Source organism: Misgurnus anguillicaudatus, chromosome 13 (genome assembly GCF_027580225.2).
Source record: "Misgurnus anguillicaudatus chromosome 13, ASM2758022v2, whole genome shotgun sequence".
NCBI lineage: Eukaryota > Metazoa > Chordata > Actinopteri > Cypriniformes > Cobitidae > Misgurnus > Misgurnus anguillicaudatus.
The window spans coordinates 15,769,830-15,794,492 of NC_073349.2; the positions used below are offsets into that span (position 1 = coordinate 15,769,830).

The 24,663-nt window shown below is 37.8% G+C and overlaps 1 protein-coding gene across 2 annotated transcripts in view; it reads left to right on the forward strand.

Moving 5' to 3' along the window:
• The first annotated feature begins 345 nt into the window (after positions 1 to 345).
• LOC129430355 (collagen alpha-1(XX) chain) overlaps positions 346 to 24,663 on the forward strand; it is a 36,626-nt gene continuing 12,308 nt past the window's right edge. Inside the window, exons 1-17 of one of the 2 annotated variants that reach the window (XM_073875156.1) lie at positions 346 to 596; positions 3,645 to 3,734; positions 5,393 to 5,497; positions 7,525 to 7,668; positions 11,117 to 11,272; positions 12,698 to 12,880; positions 13,422 to 13,589; positions 15,718 to 15,837; positions 15,918 to 16,082; positions 16,445 to 16,603; positions 16,732 to 16,901; positions 22,730 to 22,853; positions 23,218 to 23,369; positions 23,452 to 23,581; positions 23,688 to 23,827; positions 23,922 to 24,048; positions 24,248 to 24,387. In XM_073875156.1, coding sequence (XP_073731257.1) covers positions 371 to 596; positions 3,645 to 3,734; positions 5,393 to 5,497; positions 7,525 to 7,668; positions 11,117 to 11,272; positions 12,698 to 12,880; positions 13,422 to 13,589; positions 15,718 to 15,837; positions 15,918 to 16,082; positions 16,445 to 16,603; positions 16,732 to 16,901; positions 22,730 to 22,853; positions 23,218 to 23,369; positions 23,452 to 23,581; positions 23,688 to 23,827; positions 23,922 to 24,048; positions 24,248 to 24,387 — 2,499 coding nt within the window. In that variant the 5' untranslated portion in view covers positions 346 to 370. The remainder of the gene's footprint in view (positions 597 to 3,644; positions 3,735 to 5,392; positions 5,498 to 7,524; positions 7,669 to 11,116; positions 11,273 to 12,697; positions 12,881 to 13,421; positions 13,590 to 15,717; positions 15,838 to 15,917; positions 16,083 to 16,444; positions 16,604 to 16,731; positions 16,902 to 22,729; positions 22,854 to 23,217; positions 23,370 to 23,451; positions 23,582 to 23,687; positions 23,828 to 23,921; positions 24,049 to 24,247; positions 24,388 to 24,663) is intronic. The other variant, XM_073875157.1, reaches the window with a different exon arrangement.

A 24,663-nucleotide genomic window follows, 5' to 3' on the forward strand; every position in this document is an offset into this window, starting at 1 on the left:
ACCTAGCTGCCACACATGTATACTTATTTACTAAGTAGTAAATTGTAAATTGTAGTCACTACACTTAAAATCAACGGAACAAAATCAGTGTTATTTTTGGACAAATAGACACAATCAACTTGTACTTTTATTAAATAAAATATTAAAAAAATTTAAATTAAAAATGTTATTAAAAAATAAAAATATGTGTTAAATAGCATAAAAAGCACGCCTCCTTTTTTTGGAGTGTGCTTTAATATTATGATAAAGTAAATAATTAATTATCCACTGAGAGGAAACAGTATCGAAACTTTAAAATCTGTTACACGTTCAGTGTTGGGCTGCCTGCCTAGACAGTTTCGGAAACAATACACAAATTGTACAAAAGCAAATGATGTTTAAAAATGCGCCCGAACTTTCTAGGATTGAAACACACCCCGCCTCAATATCACAAAAGGAGGACAGGAGAGCCGTATCAGATTTCACACCAACCTCAGTGAAGAGACGTGAAAACGAGTACGAATGGGAAGTTTGTGAACCGGGACTCAATGTGTTAACATCTCTTACCTGTGTGAGGAATGCGCCAGGTACAAGCGGACAGGAGATCACAACTTCAGGTAGATTACATTTATTTACCACAGGAAAACATATCTGTGCTTGGCTCTATACACAACAACAAACATGTACATACTTGGAAAAACTATTAGTTTCCACTTTTATTCGCCGTAGTTGTAGTAGTAGTAGTAGGCTACATACCTGACTGACTTTATTATTATGTAAGTTACCGTATAGCTTATTTAAATGTGTCTCACCTGTATGAATGCGCACTTCGTTTACTTTCAGCGTTTATAATGCACGTGTATAACACTTGTGTGGCAAAGATCAGCGTTGATTTAAGAGGTCCCGAATTATTTAATGTTTTAATACAACAAGCCAATGCATGAATTCAGTCATATACTGGCCTGAAGGAAGGAGGGAGCGGTTTAATTAAAAGTTGGTGTCAATAATCTTAGCATTTTCATTCAAAGGTCTGTTTTCACATGTACGACCATTTCTTAGATTGTTTGCTCAACTGATTTTGGTGTGTATTAAACTCTTAATGAATGTGAGTCAGTTATCCACTATAAGCTTAGATAAAGAACATGATTACATTTCTTGTAGCTTACATGGTAGAGCATTGTGTATTGTGGGTCAAAACCTAGAGAACACTATGCACTAGTCAATCTGGATAAAAGTATCTGCATAATGCATGCAGTAAATGCAAGGACTATTTTCAGATTTTGCAGACACACAAGCAAAAATTCACTTATGTAGTTATGAGCTATTACCCAGCAAAACAAACTTAAAACTAAAACCATTCCTTGAAAGTTGCCTCCCAATAATGTTATGCCAACATTAAAGAGCTAATTTACCCAAAAATGAAAATTCTGTCATCATTTACTCGCCCTCATGTTGTTACAAACCTGTATAAATGTTTTTGTTCTGATGAACATAAAGGAAGATATTTTGATAAATGTTTGTAACCAAACCAAACCGTCCATTCACTTCCATAGTAGGAAAAAAGAATACTATTGAAGTAAATGAGGTCCACCAACGGTTTGGTTACAAACATTTCTCAAATATCTTCCTTTGTGTTTATCAGAACAAAGAAATTTATACAGGTTTGTAACAACATGAGAGTGAGTAAATGATGAAAGTTTTTTAATGTTTTAAAGTTGCAATGAAATTTAAATGAAAAACTGTAATTTGTTTGGAATATTGTGAGTTTTTTACAAATTACTTATCTGTGAGCTTCATTGTTTAAAAAAATAATATGTAATCATAATCCTTAATCTAAAACGCATATCCCCTCCTCAAAACAATCTCTTTTTACTTCTGGTCATATGGAATGGCAGGTGGGCGGGGTCTCGGAATAGATGGCAGCGATTAGCAAATAGCAATTTGACCCATCTTCCAAAAGTCCAGCCTTACCTTTTATGATTTCAGAAGCCATTTCACTCGGATATATGTCACAACGGAGAAAATAAGACAATCGCTACTTCCATTTCATGGCTACTTTAAAAAAAATCTTTGTCAAGTGAATGTTAGAGGAATTCTATCATTTTCAAATGTCATGTCAGGGCTCAATGCAAATAATTTGTAATACTGGCCCGATCGGGCCAGTGGTTCAGGTTTTCACTTGCCCTGCCAAATTTTCACTGGCCCCACCAAAAAAAAAGATAAAAATAGTAATTTTAAATAAAGCTCATGACATTGCTGAGAAGTTAACATTCACAACACTTTGCATATGCAGATTGCATAAAATACATGCAGACAAACGACCACAGGCAGAAAATATATGTTAGTGACGGAGTGTAAAGCAAAACAGTGAAAATACAATCGTCTTTCACAGTGGCCCTGGGTCATCAGGCAGTCCTTTATGTTGAGCCCTGCATGTTTTAGTGTTCTCGAAATGTTTAAAACACCTGTTTTGTATACTTTAAGAACTTGTTTGCTTGTTATGTAAATGATAGAGAAACATTTACATTTTATTATTTAAAAAATGTTATAAAACACTATTTTTGAATGTTTAGATGCTTTTAGTTGCCATTATGGTGATCTGTGTTTGTTTTAGTTGGACTGTTGACCTTTTATTTTGAAACATGCCCATAAAAATTCCTGGAATTGTGGATGAGATTTGTACTTTGTTGATACCCAGCATGCATTGCAGCAAGAAGCTTTTCATTTAATTGTCATCATTGTTGAGATTTATTCACAGATTCATGATGTTTGTGTGTCTAAATTATACAAGTGGTTATTTTTTGTGTGCATAGCGTTTCAAAATCCTTCAGAATGACAAACTGCTATGAGAGTGCTGGATTTTGTTCAGTTGTATCACATTACTGACAGAGAAAAAATTACTTTTAATGCTAAACAAAACCTTAGATTACTAAATAATGATGATCTTTACCATCAGATACTAAGCATCAACTTGGTATTGCATTGTGGGGGAGTTTTTTTTGCCATAAAAGCATGTTTTAAACACATACAGTTAAAGCAGCCAGAATAAAACTATAACAACCTAAAAGTCAAAGGTCAAGAGTCCAACTAAATCAAACACTGAATAGTGTTTTCTACAGCAATATTTTTACAGAACATTCTGAAATAACGTTTAATAACAGTTTGAAAATAATAAAATATAATATTTCTCTATCATTTACATAATAATCAAAAATTGAAATAACTTAAAATATACAAAACATGTATTTTAAACAATGCTAGAATATTAAAACATAACATTGTGATAATGTTTTTAAATGATAGATTGTAACATTTCTCCAACAAACACAAAACCAAGAAACATTCATATATTAGAAAAACTGGACACTTTTGGCATAACGTTATTGGGAACTTTGGCAACTGTCAAGAAACGTCTTAGAAAAATTTTCTGTTTTCCTCCCCTTGTCTTGTAATTACCTTTAGTGGGCCGTAATGATCATTGTTGTCTATGCAAAAGGTATATTTAAAGCTTTGTGCCAGACATTAAATGATGCTGCATCACAGCTTGTGTCTCAAACACAGCCATGTTGTTATTATTATCACTTCTGCCTATGATGTTTATTTGGAATAAATGAAAGTCACACTCAGTTTTTCAGCATCCTCAAAGTGACATTTTTTTCCCACAGATCTGACAATCATGGCAGGCCACAGTTCTCTTCTCTTCTTCATCCTGATGACGGTTCTCATGATGCTGGTTTCTGAAGTTCATACCCAAGGTTACATACTGTTGAGTTTTACATTTCACTTGTAAAATTGCTACCATGTTGCTTTTTCGATTGTAAGAACATGCTCATGTACGTTTGTCCCTGTAGTTTTACATACAAATGTGTGCATCATAAAAAGTGAGCACTTATGAAGAATGCTGGTGCTTTCATGTTTATATTTCATTTTTATCTATTAAAATGCAAAGCATGCATTGCAGCATGATATACAGTCGTGAAATGTATCAGTCATACAGACAGAAACAAAATAGCATGTCTCCTTTTCAGTTAAAGCATCGAAATATTTCGGTTTGATCTGGGAGACTACTTTTGGAAAGCCATTCATATATCAAGATCTCTTATTATTGTGTATTTTGTGGATGACATTAGTGGTACACTGATTTATGATGCTCCTGAAACGCTCACAAAAACACGTAGCTGTTGTTCTGTTTGAGAAATGTCATCTGCATTCCTCTACGTCCAGCCAAAGGCACCAACGCGCATGCTGGAAAAATGTGTTGCGTGTAACACCATGCACCAATAAAGAAAATTTAGCTGCAGAGTCACTAACATTTTAGTGCCATATTCAAATTATAGTGTAACATTTTTACTCAATCTCAATTGTGGTTGTACATTTAAAGAAGTACCAGCTTTCCCCAAGGGAAGAAAATTCTTGGCGTGCAGAACGCCTCTCCTGCTACATCAACAAAAATAGACTTACTGCTTAAGGCCATTGTGCAACATTGCGGAGACAACTGCACACAACCAACAGTAGACTTTGCCACATTTGGGAAAGAAGTTTAGCTTAAAAATACTCTGAATAATTTATGTGTTCTTGTTATCTCTGTCCTCCCTTGAGAAATCATGCAGCGTGTGTTTCCCCACTGTTTTTGTCTGGCTGCACATTTGTTGACTTCTGGGTTGGTGGCGCTGCTGTGTCAGCTGGAAGGCTTCTTTTCGACTCTGATCCGCTGCCAGTTATACACAGCGTAGTTATTTATCTGTTGCTGCACTGTAAAAGTCAAAACGTAGCATCGTTACGTTAAGCAGCTATTTCCGCCACAATCTATCCTTCAAAATGGTGACCTAATGCATTCAAATCATATTTTTAATTTGAATAAAACCTGTTAATTTGGAAACCACAATTTATAGTTTAAAGACACTACAGTGAAGCGGGACAAAGATCTTTGTACTTTTGGGGTCATTCCCATCAGATCATGACGTTACATGCAAGCTGCCCCTTTAGGCTGACCTTCAACCCCACCGAAATGCAGATTTCCGGTGGTCCTCAACCCCTGTTACCCTGCAGGGAATCACAGGGCTTGTTTTGAGCGCTCGCAGACAGCTGGGAAGAGAGAAGGAAGCAGCATGCAACATGAAAGAGGGATATTGTGGCAAGCTGGCATGTGGAAATTATGCAGATAGGCCGAGTACAAGAGGGCAGAGTTGAGCGAGAGAACAGTTATGGAAGAAAAGGAAGACTGAATATTTAATATTAGACATTGAGGAAAAAAGCATTGAGAAGCTATAGAGGAAGTCTTTGATCTTTAAAGACGTCCGTCTCTGAGCATCACCCCTATAAAATCTCTTATACAGACATGATTTTCCCTGGCAATTACAAGCTTGGTTTTGTCCATCATTTACACAAAAATTGTCTTTGTATACATTTCCAGGTCGATTGAAACTGACCGTTCTGTCTGAAGATCGGCTGCAAATTAAGTGGAAGGAAGCAGAAGGTCCAGTTCAGGGCTACAAGGTCCGAGTACGGCCCATTACAGGTGATTCATTTTAATTTGTAAAGCACTCTCTATGGTGCATGCTGCAAGGCAGCTTTACTAAAAATGGTGCATTAAAGTATTACTTATTTAAAAGGATAGTTCACCCAAAAATGAAAATAATGTCATTAATGACTCACCCTCATGTCGTTCCAAACTCGTAAGACCTCCGTTCATGTTTTATATTTAGTCGGAGAGCTTGTTGACCCTTCATTGAAATTCTATGTACGGTATACTGTCCATGTCCAGAAAGGTAATAAAAACATCATCAAAGTAGTCCATGTGACATCAGTGGGTCAGTTAGAATGTGTTGAAGCATCGAAAATACAAAAATTGTGACTTTATTTAGCATTGTCTCCTCTTCCGCGTCTGTTGTGAAGTGCATGCGTGAGACTAAAGTCACGTGACTGCAGTGACGCGGATGACGTGTTATCCTCAGACATGTTTGCAAAGTTTTTTTTTTTTACTTACAGTGTGCGTCTCCCTCAGATTGTAAGCGAAGCCCAGGCGTACAAAAAAAAAACAGCTGGGGCGCACCAGATAACACGTCAGCCGCGTCACTGCAGTCATGTCAATTTAGTCTTGCGCATGCGCTTCACAACAGACCCGAGAGAGAAGACAATGCTGAATTAAGTCGTAATTTTAGTTCTTTTTGGACCAAAATGTATTTTCGATGCTTCAACACATTCTAACTGACCCACTGATGTCACATGGACTACTTTGATTATGTTTTTATTACCTTTCTGAACATGGACAGTATACCGTACATAGATTTTCAATGAAGGGTCAACAAGCTCTCGGACTAAATATAAAACATCTTAAACTGTGTCCTGTAGATGAACGGAGGTCTTATGAGTTTGGAACGACATGAGGGTGAGTCATTAATGACATTATTTTCATTTTTGGGTGAGCTATCCCTTTAATAGTGATTTAAATGTTACCATGAAGCATGTTTCGGTTACCTGACAAACCATGGGTTGTCAAATTGCATATTTTAACTCTTGGACCTGGAAAACAGAATGTGGGCAAAGGTCTTCTCAATGTTTGAAGAGATCCTCTTTGCAGACCCATAAAATCCCGTCCCCCTTGACTCCTTCTGCCATCTATCTTTCTTTCTTATTTTCCTCAGAATGAATAGTGTAGTACATTCCTGTCTCCATGAGTAAGTGCACAGGTGAGGAATGGGAAGGATTTTTCAGCAATGACGGAATGAGGCCTGAAGTCAGTCTATATCACTTCTGCCTGACATGGCAATCCTATCTTGTATCTTGTTTTATTTGTCTCTATCTTTCCCTCGAACCCGTTCCCCTTCTCTCTCTCCCTGTTTGTGCCTCTCTTTGTCTCTCTTATCTGTTTTTCCACCTCTGTTGTCAGCTAGGTAAGTTCAGACAGGTCTGTTTCAGTTTTGAGTAAGTTCACACAGTAAAACAAACACTACACACGCCCCGCTTTGCTGCCGGGAGAGACGGATAGAAATGGATCAGTAGTCTTTATTTGACAGCTTTAATGTATAATAATAAAATCCTACACTGTACTATCTGCTTTGAGGATATTGATAAAGAGATTGTGGTAACACGTAGTTTCTCCTGTTACCTAATGTGTTAATATAATGTATTGAAGGTGGCATAGGATGATTGAACGGGGTATTTATCCTTGACATGTTGACAACAACATTTTGGTTGGATCTGTAATGACATAGAAGCTTTCTAAAAACATCTCTTAGAAAGCTATATTAGGGTGGGGGATTTTTAACACGTGGTTTTGCTCCTATTTGGCATCCCTTCGGACTTAACGGGCAACCTCGTTATGAATTGCAAGCACTTGACGCTGATTGGCTGCTTTTGCTGCCACTCAAAAGGATGTACACTTTGCCGTCTTCAAAACACGAACAGCCCAAAATTTTACAGATAGAAGAGCACACCTCGAAACGCGACTCGTCATTTCGCCATAGTATTTGTTTGTTTTTTTGTCATTTCTATCTGACGCTTTCATATGTGTCCTCCTCATATCCTTTTCTGTGTCTTTTCCAGAAGTTCCTCAGCCAGAGCTGATGCTGACGACCATACGTGGTCGAGCGACAGTGGCAGGATTGGACTCCAGACAGGAATATCTGCTGCAAGTCCTGGTGCTCAATGGAACACAAGAAAAACTCATAGCCAAGAGACGCTTCACCAGTAAGAGTTTTTAGTGGGCGTGGCATGAAAGAATGAGAGCGTGGATGGGAGGAATGAAAGGAAGGTTAATCAGAGAGTAAAGCAGGATACAGGTCATGACTGCATCAGAGATATTAGTCAAGTATGCATACGAGGAAGCTTAGAGACTTCTAAGGTTGGACTTATAATTTTGCGTCATTGTTCGCGTTGACGTGCAATTACACATGCACATCGCTAGTGGGCAATGTCCATGGGCATGTTAAAGCTTACATAACATACAGTATGGCGTTTCTGCTTTTCTGATGTTAATCTGGAGTACCTATAGAGTAGTATCACATCCTTTATATTTCCGAAGATTATTTAGTTTAATCAGATTTATAAAAGATTCGCTTTACAGATTCTTTCCGATAACATACAAAAAATTGAAGAAGGAGGAGTTACTACCGCGGGAGGAGCCATGGAACACTTTATACAACACTGTTTAACTTATGATTCACTACATATTTCCAAACTAAGACAAAGGTCTTACTTACTGCATGCAACTCGTGACCCGGTTGGGACTTTTCAATAAAATCCAGCGCATCAAACACACACGCAGAACTCCACTGCTGCCCCGGACAAACAAACTATATCCATTGTTTCCATAAGGCTGGCTTTCTTCTCCTTACATCCAAAAACACACTTCTTCTTTTGTGCCATTGTTGAGTTTTAAAATTAAACAAAGCTGTCACGTGATGTGATGTTTGTTAGTTCTAGCGTCTCCCGCTAATTGACTGGTGGGTGGGGTTTTCCGGGGGAAGAGCCCATAAAAAGAAGTCATATAGAAACCCCTGAAACGTCAGCTGAGAAAACTTTCCGAAATTTGGACGCACCTTGGCGGAGTGCATTCGGCACAGAAATACTCTGTAACACGCCCATCTACTTTTTTGATACTTTGCCTACGTTTAGCATGAGGAAACAACTCTATAACAGTGTTAATAAGTCAGAATGCATGAAATACCATTAAACCACTCCTTTAAAGTTTCAAGGCAAAGCCAAAGGCTTTGTAGGCTACAGTGTGCAACCGACGCAGAAGTAAAAATTGGACTTTAGGATGTAACTAGAGCTCTTTTCACACAGAGATTACGGAAAATGCATCCCGGGATTTGACCAGGATTGTTTGATTTTTAGTTCATTCACACGGCCAATTATTTTCCGGAATCCGTGCATTGACACACATATCGTTAAGATCCTGTAACGACACGTGACGTATTTAAAGTCCTGCACTTGGTAGGCTTTTTCCATAGCGTCTGAAGTTTGCTAATTATCTCTCATTTTTCTCTTGTGATACCACGGGCGTGCGTGTTTGTTTATGACAAGGTCATAAGGAGCACGTGATGCGCTGTTCTGTCATGCTGGTGAATGATCTCAGCTTCAGCGCGGATAGTGACAAGCTCCCTGATCTCTGCTTCAGTCCAGTTTGCCGACATTTCTCATTGTGAATGTTGAATTGCGTTTAAATCCCTGTGTTAAAGAGTTGAACCATAACTTTTTGTTGCGATCACTCGCGTGTTCTTACTACGCACGCCCCTTATAGTTGTGCGTAGCTCCTACGGCGTAGCTGCGACGGCGTAGGTTCCGCGTCGGTTTTCATTTATACTTTTGTGTCGTCGTCCGCGTCGACGTGCAAACACGCGTGAAGACCCCTGGTTGGCAGTAACCAGGCGTGTAACCACAGTAGCAGCGCGAATGTCAAAGAAGAAGAAGCTTAGCAAGTTAACCCACAAACGAAGAAGAAACAGCAACTTGTTGTGTATAATTTGAGTAAATAAACAGTGACTTTTGTTGCAATTTGAGTTAAATCACTCCTCAACTTGGCTCATCTTTGTTTTCACCGTCACAAACGAAAATACCTATGACGCGTTTTTTTTTACCTGATGGGAGGGGTTCTGGTGGACCAATCACAGCGCTTGCGGTCCGCGTAGATCTGACGCGCTGTTAAAATTTTTGCGAGGTGCACGTCAGGCTACGCAGAGCTACGCACAGGCTACGGATAGCCTATGCCGCAGCTACGCCGTAGAACTTACGCACGACTATAAATCGGGCTTAACGAGCCCTTTACGGCATTGTTTTTGCCTCTTTTTAACACAGAATGCTTTCCATGAAGGTTACTAGGTCCTCATTACGGGAACGATCCCAGAACATTTATAGAAAGTGTTTGTGTTTACACAGAAGCCTCTCTGCCAATTTTATGAAAATTTTCTGGGACCAAAGTGCTGTGTAAATGGGGTTTAGGAGATGTGGTTTTGTCTGTGAAATCTCATCACGATAATGGGCCTATTTGGTTGTGAAGGTGTTCTGGGAATGTTGTGATCTGATTGCTTTGGAAATTGTATGTCTCTCTGTTAGAAGCCATGTGATTTGTGATTATTAATCATTCATATCCACACCACAAATGGTACATTCCAAAATGTTATACTTTTATTCAAATCCATTTTGCTTGTTTTTAAATATTGTTGGAGGTGGGATCATTTCTCTAGTTAAGCACTGCATTTGTGCCTGAAATTTGCATGTCAATTGAAGTAGTTTCCAGCTGTCATAAGCTGTCAACACACAAACCCAAGTAACAGGCCTTTTATAACACATACACACCAACACACAGTGTTTAAGTGGGGAGCTGTCTGTAATTGAAACTGTCTAATGGTAGATTCCTGATGGATTACAGGCTGTGACTAACGTTGAGGGAAAACTTTGGAATGATGCTTGTGTCTTCACAAGCATGAGAAACTTGGAATTCCCTTTAAACAGAAATCACAACCACCATGATAGACATTTGATATTAGATAATAAAATGCCTTACTGGAGAGCCTGGAATAGATGAGATTATGAGATGTGAGATCTGTTTATGTGCTAAAATGTAGCACACTTACAGTATCAAAGATTGAATCATTGCAATATAGAACTGGCAGACTGTATTCCAGACAATGATTCATATTGGGGTGATGTTTTTATTATCAAAAGATGATGACTATTCCAGATATCGCTGACACTTTGGGATGAGATGGTGTGTTGGGTGGGAGAGTAGGTTAATGTGTCGAGCTGGGCAGGTCTGGACAGGCCGGCCGTTTGGTTTGGCTGGAGGGCCTTGCTTGCTTGTCTGTGGAGGATTATTTCATTGTTATGGCATAAAAGCGTCCACTCAGTTTTTCCATCTGAATCTGACATTACATTGGCTGTATGTGTCATATAAGGATGTTTATAGAATTTAGCAATCTAAGAGAGTAACCAGATTACTCTCTAGCTCGAATGGTAGGACTGTGTGTTTGTACTGCAAAGGTCATGGTGGGTTTGATTTCTTAATTTCTTAATCATTATGTATCTTGTCACTGTTTTATGTAGTCCCACTTTTTGATTTCTCTGCTCTGTAATATCGCTTTCTCTTTACTGCTTCATCATTTTCTCCTCTTCCTTTTCTATTGGGGTGTCTCAGTTGATGGGTTGCGTGAGGAGGAGTTGATTCGCAATGGGAACAGGGAACAGAAGAAGAAAACACATTCCATCGGTTCTGGCTCTGGTGAGGATGATGACATCACAGAGGCTCTTGCAGCCCTGCCCACAGTGCTTTACAGAGAACCAACAACTACAGGTAAAGGACCTGCAAATATTGCCCATCATCAGTTTCTCAGGAATGAACCATGCACATTTATCACACACAAACAGCACTTTTTATTTAATAAGTCTGACTGAAAGTCGGTTTTAGACGCTATTTGAGGTTATTTAAAGAAATTGTTCAACCTAATATGAAATGCTATCACAGATTTGACTTACTTTATTCAGTCGAACACAAACAAATAATGTTATATTAAAATGCTGTTATGTTATCATCTTATAGGAGTTAACATTGCTTCCAAATGCATGTACATCTAGTTAAGTTTATCTATATATAAAAGAGCGCTTTTATAATGTTGCATTGTTTAAAGCAGCTGTGCATGAAAGACAAAGAAAAGAAACCACAGAAAACAGGAAAATTATTATATATTAATACATAGAATACAATGTTTAGTATTATTGCAATTCTTATTGTCCTCATACAGTACCTAAAAATAGTTTATACTTTTCTTTGACTATCAAACATTTTTGTCAATTAATATCATATAAAATGTCAATGTAAATATTAAACTAAACATGCCTTTCCATCTTACATGGAAATGGTTCTTAAAGGAATGTTCCATTTTCTTGAAGGAGAGATCCAGATGATTTGCTCATCACCATGTCATCCAGGGTGTTGGTGTCTTTCTTTGTTCAGTCGAGAGGAGGTTATGTTTTTTGGGGAAAGCGTTGCAGGATTTTTCTCATTTTGATGGACTTTAATAGAGCCCAACATTTAATATTTAACTCAACACTTATCAGTTTTTTTCAGCGGAGTTTCCAGGGTCTATAAACGATCCCAAATGAGGCATAGGGGTCTTATCTAGCGAAACGATTGTCATTTTTGACAAGAAAAATAAAAAATATGCTCTTTTAAACCACAACTTTTCGTCTAGTAGGATGTAGGATGTGTAAATCAGGCCTTATTACTAAGTGAAGTATCAGACCACCTTCTGTTCTGTTTTCTCCCTGTTATTATACACGATTTACTGGTGGAGGTAAAGATGGGCCATCTACTTGACTTAACCTATAAATAAGAGTCCGTTTACCCCATACACCTGTAATCAATACTGCAGTAATAGGATGGGGGGCGGGACAGGACATGGAGGTGATGCTGTACATCTGTACTGAGTATACATTTAAAACTAGGTGGAGTATGGGAACACAGACAGGATCACTATTCCATCATCACTGTCCGCACCTACAGTATTTAAGTGTCAACAAATCACTGCTTTATTATGTTTCATGCATATTTACGTATTTGTTTGTTTGCCAGTTAAATAATTGAACAACCTTAAAACAGAGTTTATTTTTTTACGACTACATTAAAATGTATTGATGATTATGTACTCATATGTTCAGATATCTTAATGAAAATTGGATTAAGTGTACTTTTGTTTTGCTTTTTCTCTCCTGCCTTTAGCTTTACCTGAGCTTGAGCCAGAAACTGATAAAAGTGCTAAAGACAAGAGAAAGAAGAAGGACAAGAATCGATCCAAGACTGAAGATAAAAGTGATCCAGATGAAAACCCACTGAAGCCTGTAAAAGAGGAGATCACTAACACTGACAAAACAAGGAAAACCACCCCAACCCAACCTGTCACAGGTATTACTCATAATACACATCATGCTGATGTAATTCTGTATGGGAGGAGTAAAGTAGACGTGAAAAACCAGGATTTTTTCTTCTCTTATTGGATAGCTGTCACATCTGTGTAGTAAACAAGCAGGAACGGGAACAGCTGGGATAAAGGGAGCTTGTAGGGGTCAGAGCTAATGGTCTGTGTCTGTATATAAGAGGCCTAATAACAGAATTAGGTGCAAAATAGAGATAATGACACTGTGCAGGCTGTTATCAGGGTCCTCTGTGGGCCCTCAGGCCTGAAATTTGTTCCCTCCTTTCCCCATCAAAAACACATGGAGACAGGAATGCACCATGTAGGAACACAAACAATACTGTACATGCCGACACACATGATTTTGCAAAATGGGTGTAACAATAGCTTGGTGGTGTAGGAGTAGAGATATGAAATGCATTTTGCAATACATCGCTTACAGCAATAAATGAAAACATGCACAGACTAAAGAATCTTTATAATCTCTTGTCTTTATTTAAATGTTAACCCATTTTATCAATTTGGTTCCAGCTGTATCCACGAGAAAGCCGTTTGAGTGCGGTGCCGGGGCAAAAGCAGATGTTGTTTTGCTAGTAGATGGATCCTGGAGCATCGGCCGCACCAACTTCAGAAAGGTCCGTGACTTCCTGGAGGGCATGGCTGTTCCTTTTCACATCAGTCCAGAGGGCGTGCAGATAGGTGAGCTGTTTGGTATAGATATATGGGTCAAAACACAATACTGGTCTAGGCATTACATTAACAAATTATGGCTTAATTTGGTGCTTTTTTAAAGGGGCATACGGTTGTTTTCATAGCGGTGGTTCAATTTACATCACAAATAAGTGATAATATCACCTTGGGTTGTCTCCTAATGTCTTAAAGGATTAGTCCATTTTCTTAAAAGAAATCTAGATAATTTACTCACCACCATGTCACCCAAAATGTTGATGTCTTTGTTTGTTCAGTCGAGACGAAATTATGTTTTTTGATGGAAACATTCCAGGATTTTTCTCATTTTAGTGGACTTTAATGGACCCCAACACTTAACAGTTTTAATGCAGTTTAAAATTGCAGTTTCAAAGGACTCAAACGGGGCATAAGGGTCTTATCTAGCGTAACAATTGTCATTTTTGACAAGAAAAATAAAAAATATGCACTTTTAAACCACAACTTCTCGTCTATCTCCGGTCCTATGACGCGACCTTACGTAATTGCGTCATCACGTCAAGAGGTCACGGATGACGTATGCGAAACTACCAGTGTGTACAAGTGTGGAGAAAGAGGACCGTTCCGATGTGTTGTATGTGGAATGATACTAATTAATGTCTCTGTGTCAGTTTATTGTTTAAAATGGTCTGCAAATGTGCGTTTCATATATGCAACCTTTCCACGTCATTACGCAATTACGTGAGGTCACGCTGGCGCGTCACAGGACCGGAGGAAGATGAAAAGTTGTGGTTTAAAAGTGTATGTTTTGCTAGATAAGACCCTTATGCCTCGTTTGGGGTCGTTTAGAGTAATTGGAAACTGCAATTTTAAACTGCATTAAAACTGTTAAGTGTTGGGGTCTATTAAAGTCCATTAAAATGAGAAAAATCCTGGAATGTTTTCCTCAAAAAACATAATTTCTTCTCGACTGAACAAAAAAGACATCAACATTTTGGATGACATGGTGGTGAGTAAATTATCTGGAATTAAAAAAAAAAAATTGGAATAGTCCTTTAAGGACCCAGTTTAAATTTTACATTTATATAAATATGTATTTCAATGAAAGGTGGACATGTGATTTTGGACCAGTATTGTGTTTTGATCCATGCATATTGCAGTGTCAGAGATTCACAACATACAATACAAATTCATAATTGTGATGTTGTGTTGTATGCAGGGCCGGCGTCAAGGGGGGGCATTCGCGGGCCGTGCCCCCCCAAACAGGTTGTTGTGCCCCCCTACACAGTTTTTGATTAATTTAATATATATCAAGAATAATTAAAATAAATTAAACATTGAATGTTTCAAGACTTTTAATGTAATCAAATGAGGAAAATATAGTTGATATATGTTTTCTTTAATAAAAATAGACCAGTTTCTCTGATTGGATGTATTGCCGGGTCTCATGCGTCATTAGGCTTTAGCATATTTGTTACTTGATACTAGCAACGTGTTTTTTCACGGCATTTTATGGATCGTGCAAAATATGGATATTAGAACATTTAGAACGAACCAGCACCACCTGCTCCATCTGACTTCATGCAAACACCGATTGGCTCAAACTCGGAGATTAGAGGTCGAGGTGGAATTTTCCAATCTACAGGACACTGTTTTAAGGAAGTTTAATGTTCGCACACGCCGGCTTCAGCTTTTTTAAAGGTAAGTTAGCGTTGTTTTAATTTACGTAAGCTTAAATGTGAAGTGTGGCTATAGACCGTTAACAGCATTGCGACGTGATTATGGTAAAGCGGCTTTCATAACGGCTTTTACTTAGGACGCGATGTGCGCTGGGCTGCGCTATGAAACCCATTCATTTCAATGGCTTGCGCCGCGCGTGGGCGGTTTGTTGTTGCGTCGAGCAAAGCGCGAGTGCAGCGACAGTCTATAACAAGCCTGTAATGAGTGACAGTCTGTAACAGTTGTATAAGTGTGTGCTTGCACTGTATTTGTTGTTTTAATGCGTTGTTTTTGCAAGTTATTGTTGCTAATTGCGTGCCCCCCGTTGGAAGCCGTGTGCCCCCCTGTCAGTTATGGTCTGGCGCCGGCTCTGGTTGTATGTGTTACTGCTGTGGCATTATTATAAATCTTTCAAGTTTTTTTGTTGTTGTTGTGGTCTTAGCATTGTCGCAGTACAGTGGAGATCCACGCACAGAGTGGAACCTTAATAACTTCACCTCCAAAGAGCCGCTACTGGACGCCATCAGGAACTTCAGATACAAGGGAGGCAACACTTTCACAGGTGAGTGTAGATCTTACACCCTTACCGTTCATTACCAGTTTACCCTGTGTTAGTTTACCATCAGGCTGTCTGTATCACAGGTCAGGCTCTCATTCATGCTCTTGAAAACAATCTAAAAGAGGAGGCCGGAGCTCGACCCAACACACCACAGTTCCTGCTGCTGCTAACTGATGGAAAATCTCAGGACGATGCGATCGCTGCAGCCAACCGGCTGAAGAACGCTGGCGTGGAGATCATTGCTATAGGTGAGAACATCATTGCTATACGTTATGGGGCGGTTTCCCGGACAAGGCTTATCCTAGTCCCAGACTAAAATGCATATTTGAGCTGTTTTAATTGAAAACAACTTGCGCAGACATATCTTAAAATATATCAGTGCCATTGTTTTATCTTAAGATGCACAGCAGTATTGTTTTTTGTAAGGTTTGTTTGTAAAAACTTCTGAAATGTCCTAATATAACTAAGGCCTAGTTCTGGATTAATCTAAACCCTGTCCAGGAAACCGCCCCTATATGTATTGGCTATTGCTACAAATATACCCATGCGACTGGTTTTGTAGCCCAGGGTCATATATATATTGAATCTTTCTTTCTATATAATTTTTTAGGTGTGAAAAATGCAGATGAGGCAGAATTGAGGCAGGTGGCGTCAGAGCCTCTCGAGCTCAATGTGTATAATGTGAATGATTTTCCTCTACTCAGCAAACTAGTTGGAAGACTGGCACGCATCCTCTGTGGCAAGATTGAAGACCGTATTAAAGCCAAGAGTGAGTCGATCACACAAGTGCACGCTTGTTTAGTGAGCAGACCGCCAACAAATATCTACCCTAGGTTGCCCTTTATAGTGTATACATACTCAAAATGCAAAGAAATGTGTGTGTCTTCTGCTGAAAAGGAATGGAGCGGCCCACTGAGGACCCAGTTCTTTCCTACCCCAGGCCAACTGATCTACAGTACGAGTCAGTAGGTTCAAGGGAGGCCCGTTTGCGCTGGATACCACCTAGCAAAACTCCAAAGCAATACAGACTGGTTTATCACACATCTGAAGGACAGGGTCTGAAGGAGGTGAGACGAGTCTTTCATTTAAGAAAAAATACTGTGATTTATCACTTGAACGTAAAGGGCACATATTATTCCTATTTTTACAAGATGTAATATAAGTCTCAGACGTGTGCCTAGAATGTGTCTGTAAAGTTTTAGCTTAACATACATTATAGATAATTTGTTATAGTGTTCAAAATGCCCCTATTTGGATGGGAGCAAAAAACGCTCCTTTTATGCATGTACCCCTTAGAGTTACAGCAAATGCAAATGAGTTACAGCTCCTCACAGACAGAAAAGGGAGCGCTTTTGGTTAAAATAGATCTGATTCCTGTAAATATAGTTTGAGACAATAGTATCATTAGCCACATTAGTGCCACAATGTGCTAACAAACACGTGTGGAACTTTTGGGTAAAATTAATAAGTCAGTCAGTGGCTGTGGGCGGGGCTTTGTTTGTGTGACGTCATATTAAAGAGCACCTATTTCATTGCTAAAAACAAAGTGATTTTATGTATTTAGTATAATGCAATGTGTTTGTGTGGTTTATGGTTAAAAACACATTATTTTCCACATACCGTACATTTTTGTAGCTCCAGATATCCCTGCCTTCCTCAAACGCTCTGATTTTGTACAAAACTCACTGATCTGAAAAGCACTGTGTCCCTGATTGGCCAGCTTATCTGTAGTTTACATATGTTGGGATTGGCCTGAATACCTCTGACGTCAGCCGGAAATGTGACGCTCCTTACCATCACAAAGCAATGCTAACAGGAGTTAAATTAGGGAGGAATTATAATCATGTCGGTCGTGTCCACGTCAACAGGCTCAGGAAGTAAACTGTTGCCTACAATCCGTGGGGTTTTTTTGTAATCCAAGAAAAGATTTATGTGGAGACAATAACTCGCGTCATTATTTACTTTGGGGTTTGTACCTTTTGCATATCAGTAATAGGGCTGAGCAAAAAAAAAAAAAAAGATTTTTCGATTAATCGTTTTCTAAAACGTGGTCGATTCAGAATCGATTCTCAAAGAGCAGAATCGATTCCCCTCCCCATATGTTTTCTGCAAACATTGAACGTAAGATTAACATTAATCAAATTAATAGTCTTCTTCACTAGATGTCACCCTCTTTTGCCTTGTGCGATGTTACCAAGGAGCGAGAGGTGAGCCTGTCATTCTTTCATTTAGTCCTTAAAATGGCGGTTTTGCATGCTTCATCGATGTTGATGCCACCTTCACATAAAAAGTAAGAGGTATGGAGGCATTTAAGATTTCGCTAGCAAGACGGCGATGATAGTGTTGTGGCTTTTAATTTCTTTTTATGAATTACCCACTTGTAAACTTATGTTCACTGTTCTTTTTTATTTATATAGTATTTGTATTAAATCTATATTCATTGAGTTGAATTGAGAATTGAATATAAAAACCGACCCAAGATCCGGAATCGAAAATTGAATCGAGAATCGAAAGCGAATCGATTTGATAGCTTGTGAATCGAAATTGAATCGATCTGGAACATCTGAATCGATACCTAGCCCTAATCGGTAACATGATGTACTAACACAAACTTACACATGTAAATCAAACCATAGATGCTCATTAACCCTGTAAGACCCAAATATAGAAAAAACTTTGAAAAAAATATTTAACCTTTTATATGTTGTTGTAGGAGTCCTCTAATGCAAAAATCATTGGGTTTTGACATTTTTGACATTTTGGTAAGTTTTTATGGAAATGTTGTAATATTACAGCATTGGGCCTTTGTAGCAGAATTGCTTTGATTTCACTCACTGTCTGAATGTACAGTAAATAACATCTAAGAGTTACTCTGCAGGGTGTACTGCTTATGTACCCCAATAATAGTATCATATATATATACATATATATAATCACACAATACATAATAACCAGACAAAACCATATTTTTATGAAAAATCATTTATTATAAAAATATGCTCAGTTTGTATTTACAAAACCTGAAAACTGAAAGATAACTGGTGTTTACTGTGTTTAGCTGTGTTTACAGACATGTTCAATGATAGTAATCCCATTTTGTTGTTTATGAAAACTTCTCTCTTTTCGAAACTGTACTCATTGGTGTTATCTGTCAGAGCCGTGATCATGTCTTCTACCGCAAACCTTCGGAGGTTCTCCAGTGATATATGAAAGGAGGTGGCATCATTAGTCATGCCAATAACAGAACTATCAGTCTTGAGACTAATAAAATCCTTTTTCAGACAGTAATACCTGTAATGGGGCAAGGTCTGTGTTGTTCTTGAATGGCTTGGTTTTGTTGGCATCATGTCCAAATTATCATCATATGGACAGACAGTCCAAGTTTTAAATTTTTCTTTTATAGTTGAGAGGCATCACCACATTCCTCCTCATCAGTTATATCTCAAAGTCACTTTTTTCAAATTTATATGATATAAATGACATTATACCACATTCAGAGGTGTAAAGAGTAGCTGAAAGCCATACTTGAGTAAAAGTACAGATTCCTTACTGTAAAAATTACTCCACTACAAGTTACAAGTCACCAATTTAAATACAACTTGAGTAAAAGTATTAAATTAACCCAATTTAAAAGTACTTAAGTATTTTTACTCGTACTGAATGTTGGCTCAAAGATGCACTAGTCCTCAACACAAAGAGACATTGTAGGTCAGTGAAAAACAAGAACGTTTATTTATGAGGTTTTACTTCCTAATATAGAAAAGAAATCTAACACCTCAAAATTTTGATGAAAAATTAAACATAGTCATAGTCTTTTGACTAAAATTTAATTTAGTTTTAGTTATTTTTGTCATCTGAATTCATTTAGTTTTAGTCTAATTTTATTCAACTAAATGCCATGAGATTTTAGTCTACATAAAATTAATTTAAACCCATATAATTTAAGTCTAGTGTCATTGTGGACTTAAATGTGCCATGCTGAAAAATATATAGCCTAACTGTTGTTATATAAATATGGTAACACTTTACAATAAGGTTCATTAGTTAACATTAGTTAGCTACATTAGTTAACATAAACTAATAATGAACTGCACTTATACAGCATTTATTAATCTTTGTTAATGTTAATTTCAACAATTACTAATACTTTATTAAAATCTTGTTAACATTAGTTAATGCACTCTGAAGTCTGAACTAACATGAACAAACAATTAAAGCTTAACTTTTTATTAAGTAACATTAACAAAGATGAATAAATACTGTAACAAATGTATTGCTCATGGTTTGTTCAACCTAATGTTAACTAATCAACCTTATTGTAAAGTGTTACCAAATATTCTTATAGGCCAATCCTAAAAAAGTTATAATCTAAATATATCAAAAATTCCAGTATTAGAGTCCAGTAGGTTGTTACAGTTAATATACAGTAACAGAAATGTGCATATTAAAAACGTGAAGTTGTTCATTTGAAAGATTAATTGAAAACACATGTAATACAGTACGTAACACCACTATCTCACATTAAGTGCACTACATTTCTTCAGTCATGCATCCCTCTTTACAGTAAATACATTGCAGCATACTTGAGGACAGTGAAATTGTACACTTATTATCAATCTTAGGCAATCAGTACAGGACATCGCTGGTTTATTTTGGCTTATATAGTAAGTTATATCAACCAGCTCAGGTTAGCTGATAAAGTAGCATCAGAGTATATAAAACATTTGTGCTTGCCTTTGAGTTGCGGGATGACCCTCCTGCAATCGCGCTTCACTTTTGTTTTGATTGCAGCATCACATGTTTAACAAAGGGTCCCTTGACAGAAGCAAATGTGATATGCATCCATATGTTTGCGCTTTATCTCTTCTCTCAGATAAGACGCTAACTTTTCTCTACAGTTTATGACATACGCAGCACGCAGATGTCCCGCTACGGTGGCTCAACGCAAGCCATTCAGCGTTTGACATCAAAGTACCGCGAGACCAGACTTCTCCATATGCATTTGATTCGCTCTCGCAGTACTTTGATTTCATACGATTGCCCTGCGTGGCGCCACATGAGGTCCCGTTGTGTGTGTGCGTACCTCGCGACCACAGATTCTATCCATCATCACCCTCTGACACTTTCGTCTCGTTTTTATTTGACGAATAAACAATGTAGCGAGTAACGTTAAGTGTCATTTCAAATGTAGTGGAGTAAAGAGTACAAATACCCAATCAAAAATGTAATTGAGTAGAGAGTAAAAGTTGCTTATATTTTTGATACTCAGTACAAGTACAAAGTAGCCCAAAAAATACTTAAGTACAGTAACGAAGTACATTTACTTGAGTACTTTACACCTCTGACCACATTGTAGATAAGACAGCCATGGCTGGTAGAATTCTGAAATAAAAAACACTGATTATTTTCATGCTTATTAATCTTGATGCAACTCATTTCCAATCACATTTCTACATTTTAAAGGATTCACCCATTCCAAAGAATTCACCAATACTGTCTTGGAAGCTTTTTGTCCGCTGTTTATAATGCTAATATCACCTATACATTCCAAAACATTATCACCTGACCGTCATGCAGAAAACAGATATTTGAGCAAACAAAGCCCAGACAAGATAACAGGACCAGCTAAAAATATTTTATAAACAATAAGATACAAAATGTTTCAAATATTGGCACATAAATACTTTCAAATTCTCAAATAAATTATTGATTTCCTATAAACTTATTTAATAATCTTAAAACTTTGATTAAAACTCAAAATAGACATTTAGCATCAATATTATATTTTGTTGCTACAAAAAATGATAAAAAAGTAAAATTTTAACACTTTAGAAGGACAGCTAATTCATGTAATGTGCAAGGTGAACAGGTTAATTTTGGTACCCTTCAGACCCAACGTTGTAAAACTACAACATTGACTAAACAAGCTTAAAATCTTAAATAATCAAAACATTCAGCTGTATCTTAAAGTCTGCATGATCTAGACACATAACTAATCACAGAAATAAATATTTTAGGCATTTTACTTACATGATTGTTGATTTATTTAGTCCAGTAAAAAAGGTTATGTTCCTCAAGGCAATTTTGCAGGTTTTGTAAGTTCACGGCCAGCAAAGCAAACCTATTTACAAAGTCTATCATTCAAAATCATTGCAAGGTGAAACATTAGGACTTTTTAAGTTGTGTAAATGTAGTTTTAAAGAGAAAAAAACATGTACAGGTATACTTTATTAGATTTTAAACTGATGTTGTAATATTGCAACCTAGGGTTTTACAGGTTAAGACACAAAATGTGAAGGTTTGGCAGAATGTTTGGAGCTGACAGCTTCAGTCAACTTTAACTTTAATTGTCCCAAATACAAGTAAATTGGTGACTGAGGCTGTCCCTAAAATTTGCCTTTTGCATTTATAGAAAAATACATTTGTTTGAAATAACATATAAGGTTTAGTAAACAGTATTATTTTGGCTGAACTCTTTCTGAACTCTTCATCCAATTCAGGAAGTTTGTTGGCGTCCCCTACAGGACAATTTGTTTTACTGAAGTTAATGTTGTATGTAATAGATTTGCTGACAGCTGAGACTTATAGTATGTCGCTGTGTGAAACTCATATAAAGACATTACAGTAGATCCATTTGTTAAATGATATCCTGTAAGCCCCATACAGACAACTTTAATCAACTTTAATGTTTTTATCTCAAAAAAAAAAAAAAAACCGCTAAAGGTAATGTTTTATTCCTTTAGACTAAAAGGAAAACATCTCATACAATCATATATCCACTAACCTACAGTAATCCCAGTCAGACAACATTGAATGACAGTGTGTTTGTATCTATAGGAACACTCTGAATGTGTTATTAAACTCATATGCATGTGATTATGTTTGTGGCCCGCAGATGGTGGTGAATGGATCAGATTCAACAGCACTGCTGACAGGACTGACTTCACAGACACAGTACCATCTGTCTATCTTTCCTGTCTATGAGAACAACGTAGGTTCTGCTCTAAGAGGAACCTTAACTACATGTGAGTCTCGGCACCTAAAATTGATTTTCATTTTTTTATTATTGTTGAGACCATATGAAATTAAAAATCTAATGTAAACCTGAATTTTAGTTTTTTTTACAGATTTAATGCAAATACATAATCACATTAAGTCACTTGCTTGTACATATAGAAGCACACATGATGCACATTGAAATGTTCTCAAATTAATGCCCAAACTTGCCAGCCTATGCCAGCTGGAGTGCATGCTGTCATTAAAGCAAAAGGGTGAAATACCAAATAATGTGTTATGCTTATAAATAAATGTCTATTTGTAAAAAAAGATTTTTGGACCCCGTTACAACTGTTATAGTGTATCATAATACAGTATAGTCCTATCCTACATTGCCATTGGCCATGCCTGAAGCTCTGGAGGTCACAGCATCATCCCCCAGCAGTCTGCGTGTACGTTGGCAGCCGGCTGCAGGAGCCACACAGTACATGGCGCTGTACTCGGCACTCACTGATGGAGAACCCGATGATGCCAAAGAAGTGAGTCTGAACCCTGTGATTTAGTGTTGACAGTAAAGTGAACATGTTACAACGTCTTCCCGTGCTTGTTTTATTGTGGCAGGTAAAATTTGGACCTGCTCAGACGGATGTGGAGCTGGTGGATCTGATGCCATCCACAGATTATTCAGTCACTCTTTATGCTTTATATGATGAAGACCCCAGCGATCCAGTCACTGCCCTCGGCACCACCTGTAAATACACATTTATTATTTATTCAAACTTACATTTAGTACAAAGCAAGAATGCTGTGGGGTATAAATATTCCTCTCCTCTCTCTTATTTACATCCCCCCTCCAGTTCCATTGCCGACTCCTCTCAGTTTGCAGTTTCCCATGGTCAGTCACAGCACTCTGAAGGTCACATGGGTCCCTGGAGCTGTCGACGTTCCCTCCCACCGTATCATCTATAGCACCAATCATGGCAGTGATGTGAAACAGGTTAGCAGATCCAGAAAAGTAGTCTCTTTCATATTCGAGTTTTACTTTATCTCACATTTTCTCATCTCACTTTGTCTCGCTGTCTCTTTCTCAGGTGGAAGTCAGTGGAGTGAACACAGCGTTGCTGCAGAATCTCGCTTCATTATCAAGGTATCTGGTGTCAGTGCAGTCGCTCTATGAGAAAGGCGTATCCACTCCTGTCACAGCCAATGTCACTACATGTAAGTTACATGCATGTTGAAATTCCTTGTGCTAAGCTCCACCTAAGTAATATTACCGGATTATCTCACTTTAGCAACTGTTGTTGTCTGCCAAGTTTTTGCTCCTCGCTTATGTTAGTATGTGGATGTCCTGCGTTCAAGTAGTTTTTTAAATGAGATGTAAAGAAATACAAGCATCTTCTATCCATCCATCTCTTAGTGAAGGTACCGGCTCCTTCAGATCTGAGGGTCACTAACTTCTCTGGCAGTGACATCACTGTGCGATGGGAACCTGCGGCGGATGACGTGGTCTCGTACCTCATCAAATGGATCTCCCTTAGTGGAGGAGACCTCAGACAGGTCAGCTCCAACATTCAGCACTTGTCTTTGCTATCATTTATAACAGGGGTTCCAAACTTTTTATCCCACGACCCACTAAGACGGCATAATCTATCTCAGGACCACCAAAATATTTTTTATAGAAATATGCAGAAGAAAATACATTTAGAAATACAAAAATACATTTGTTCTCTTTTAAAAGAGAATAGTTTATATCATAAGAATCTGACTTTTTCCATGTTTAAGTACTATAATTGGGTCCCCAGTGCTTCTATTAACCTAGAAAATGTGAAAAAG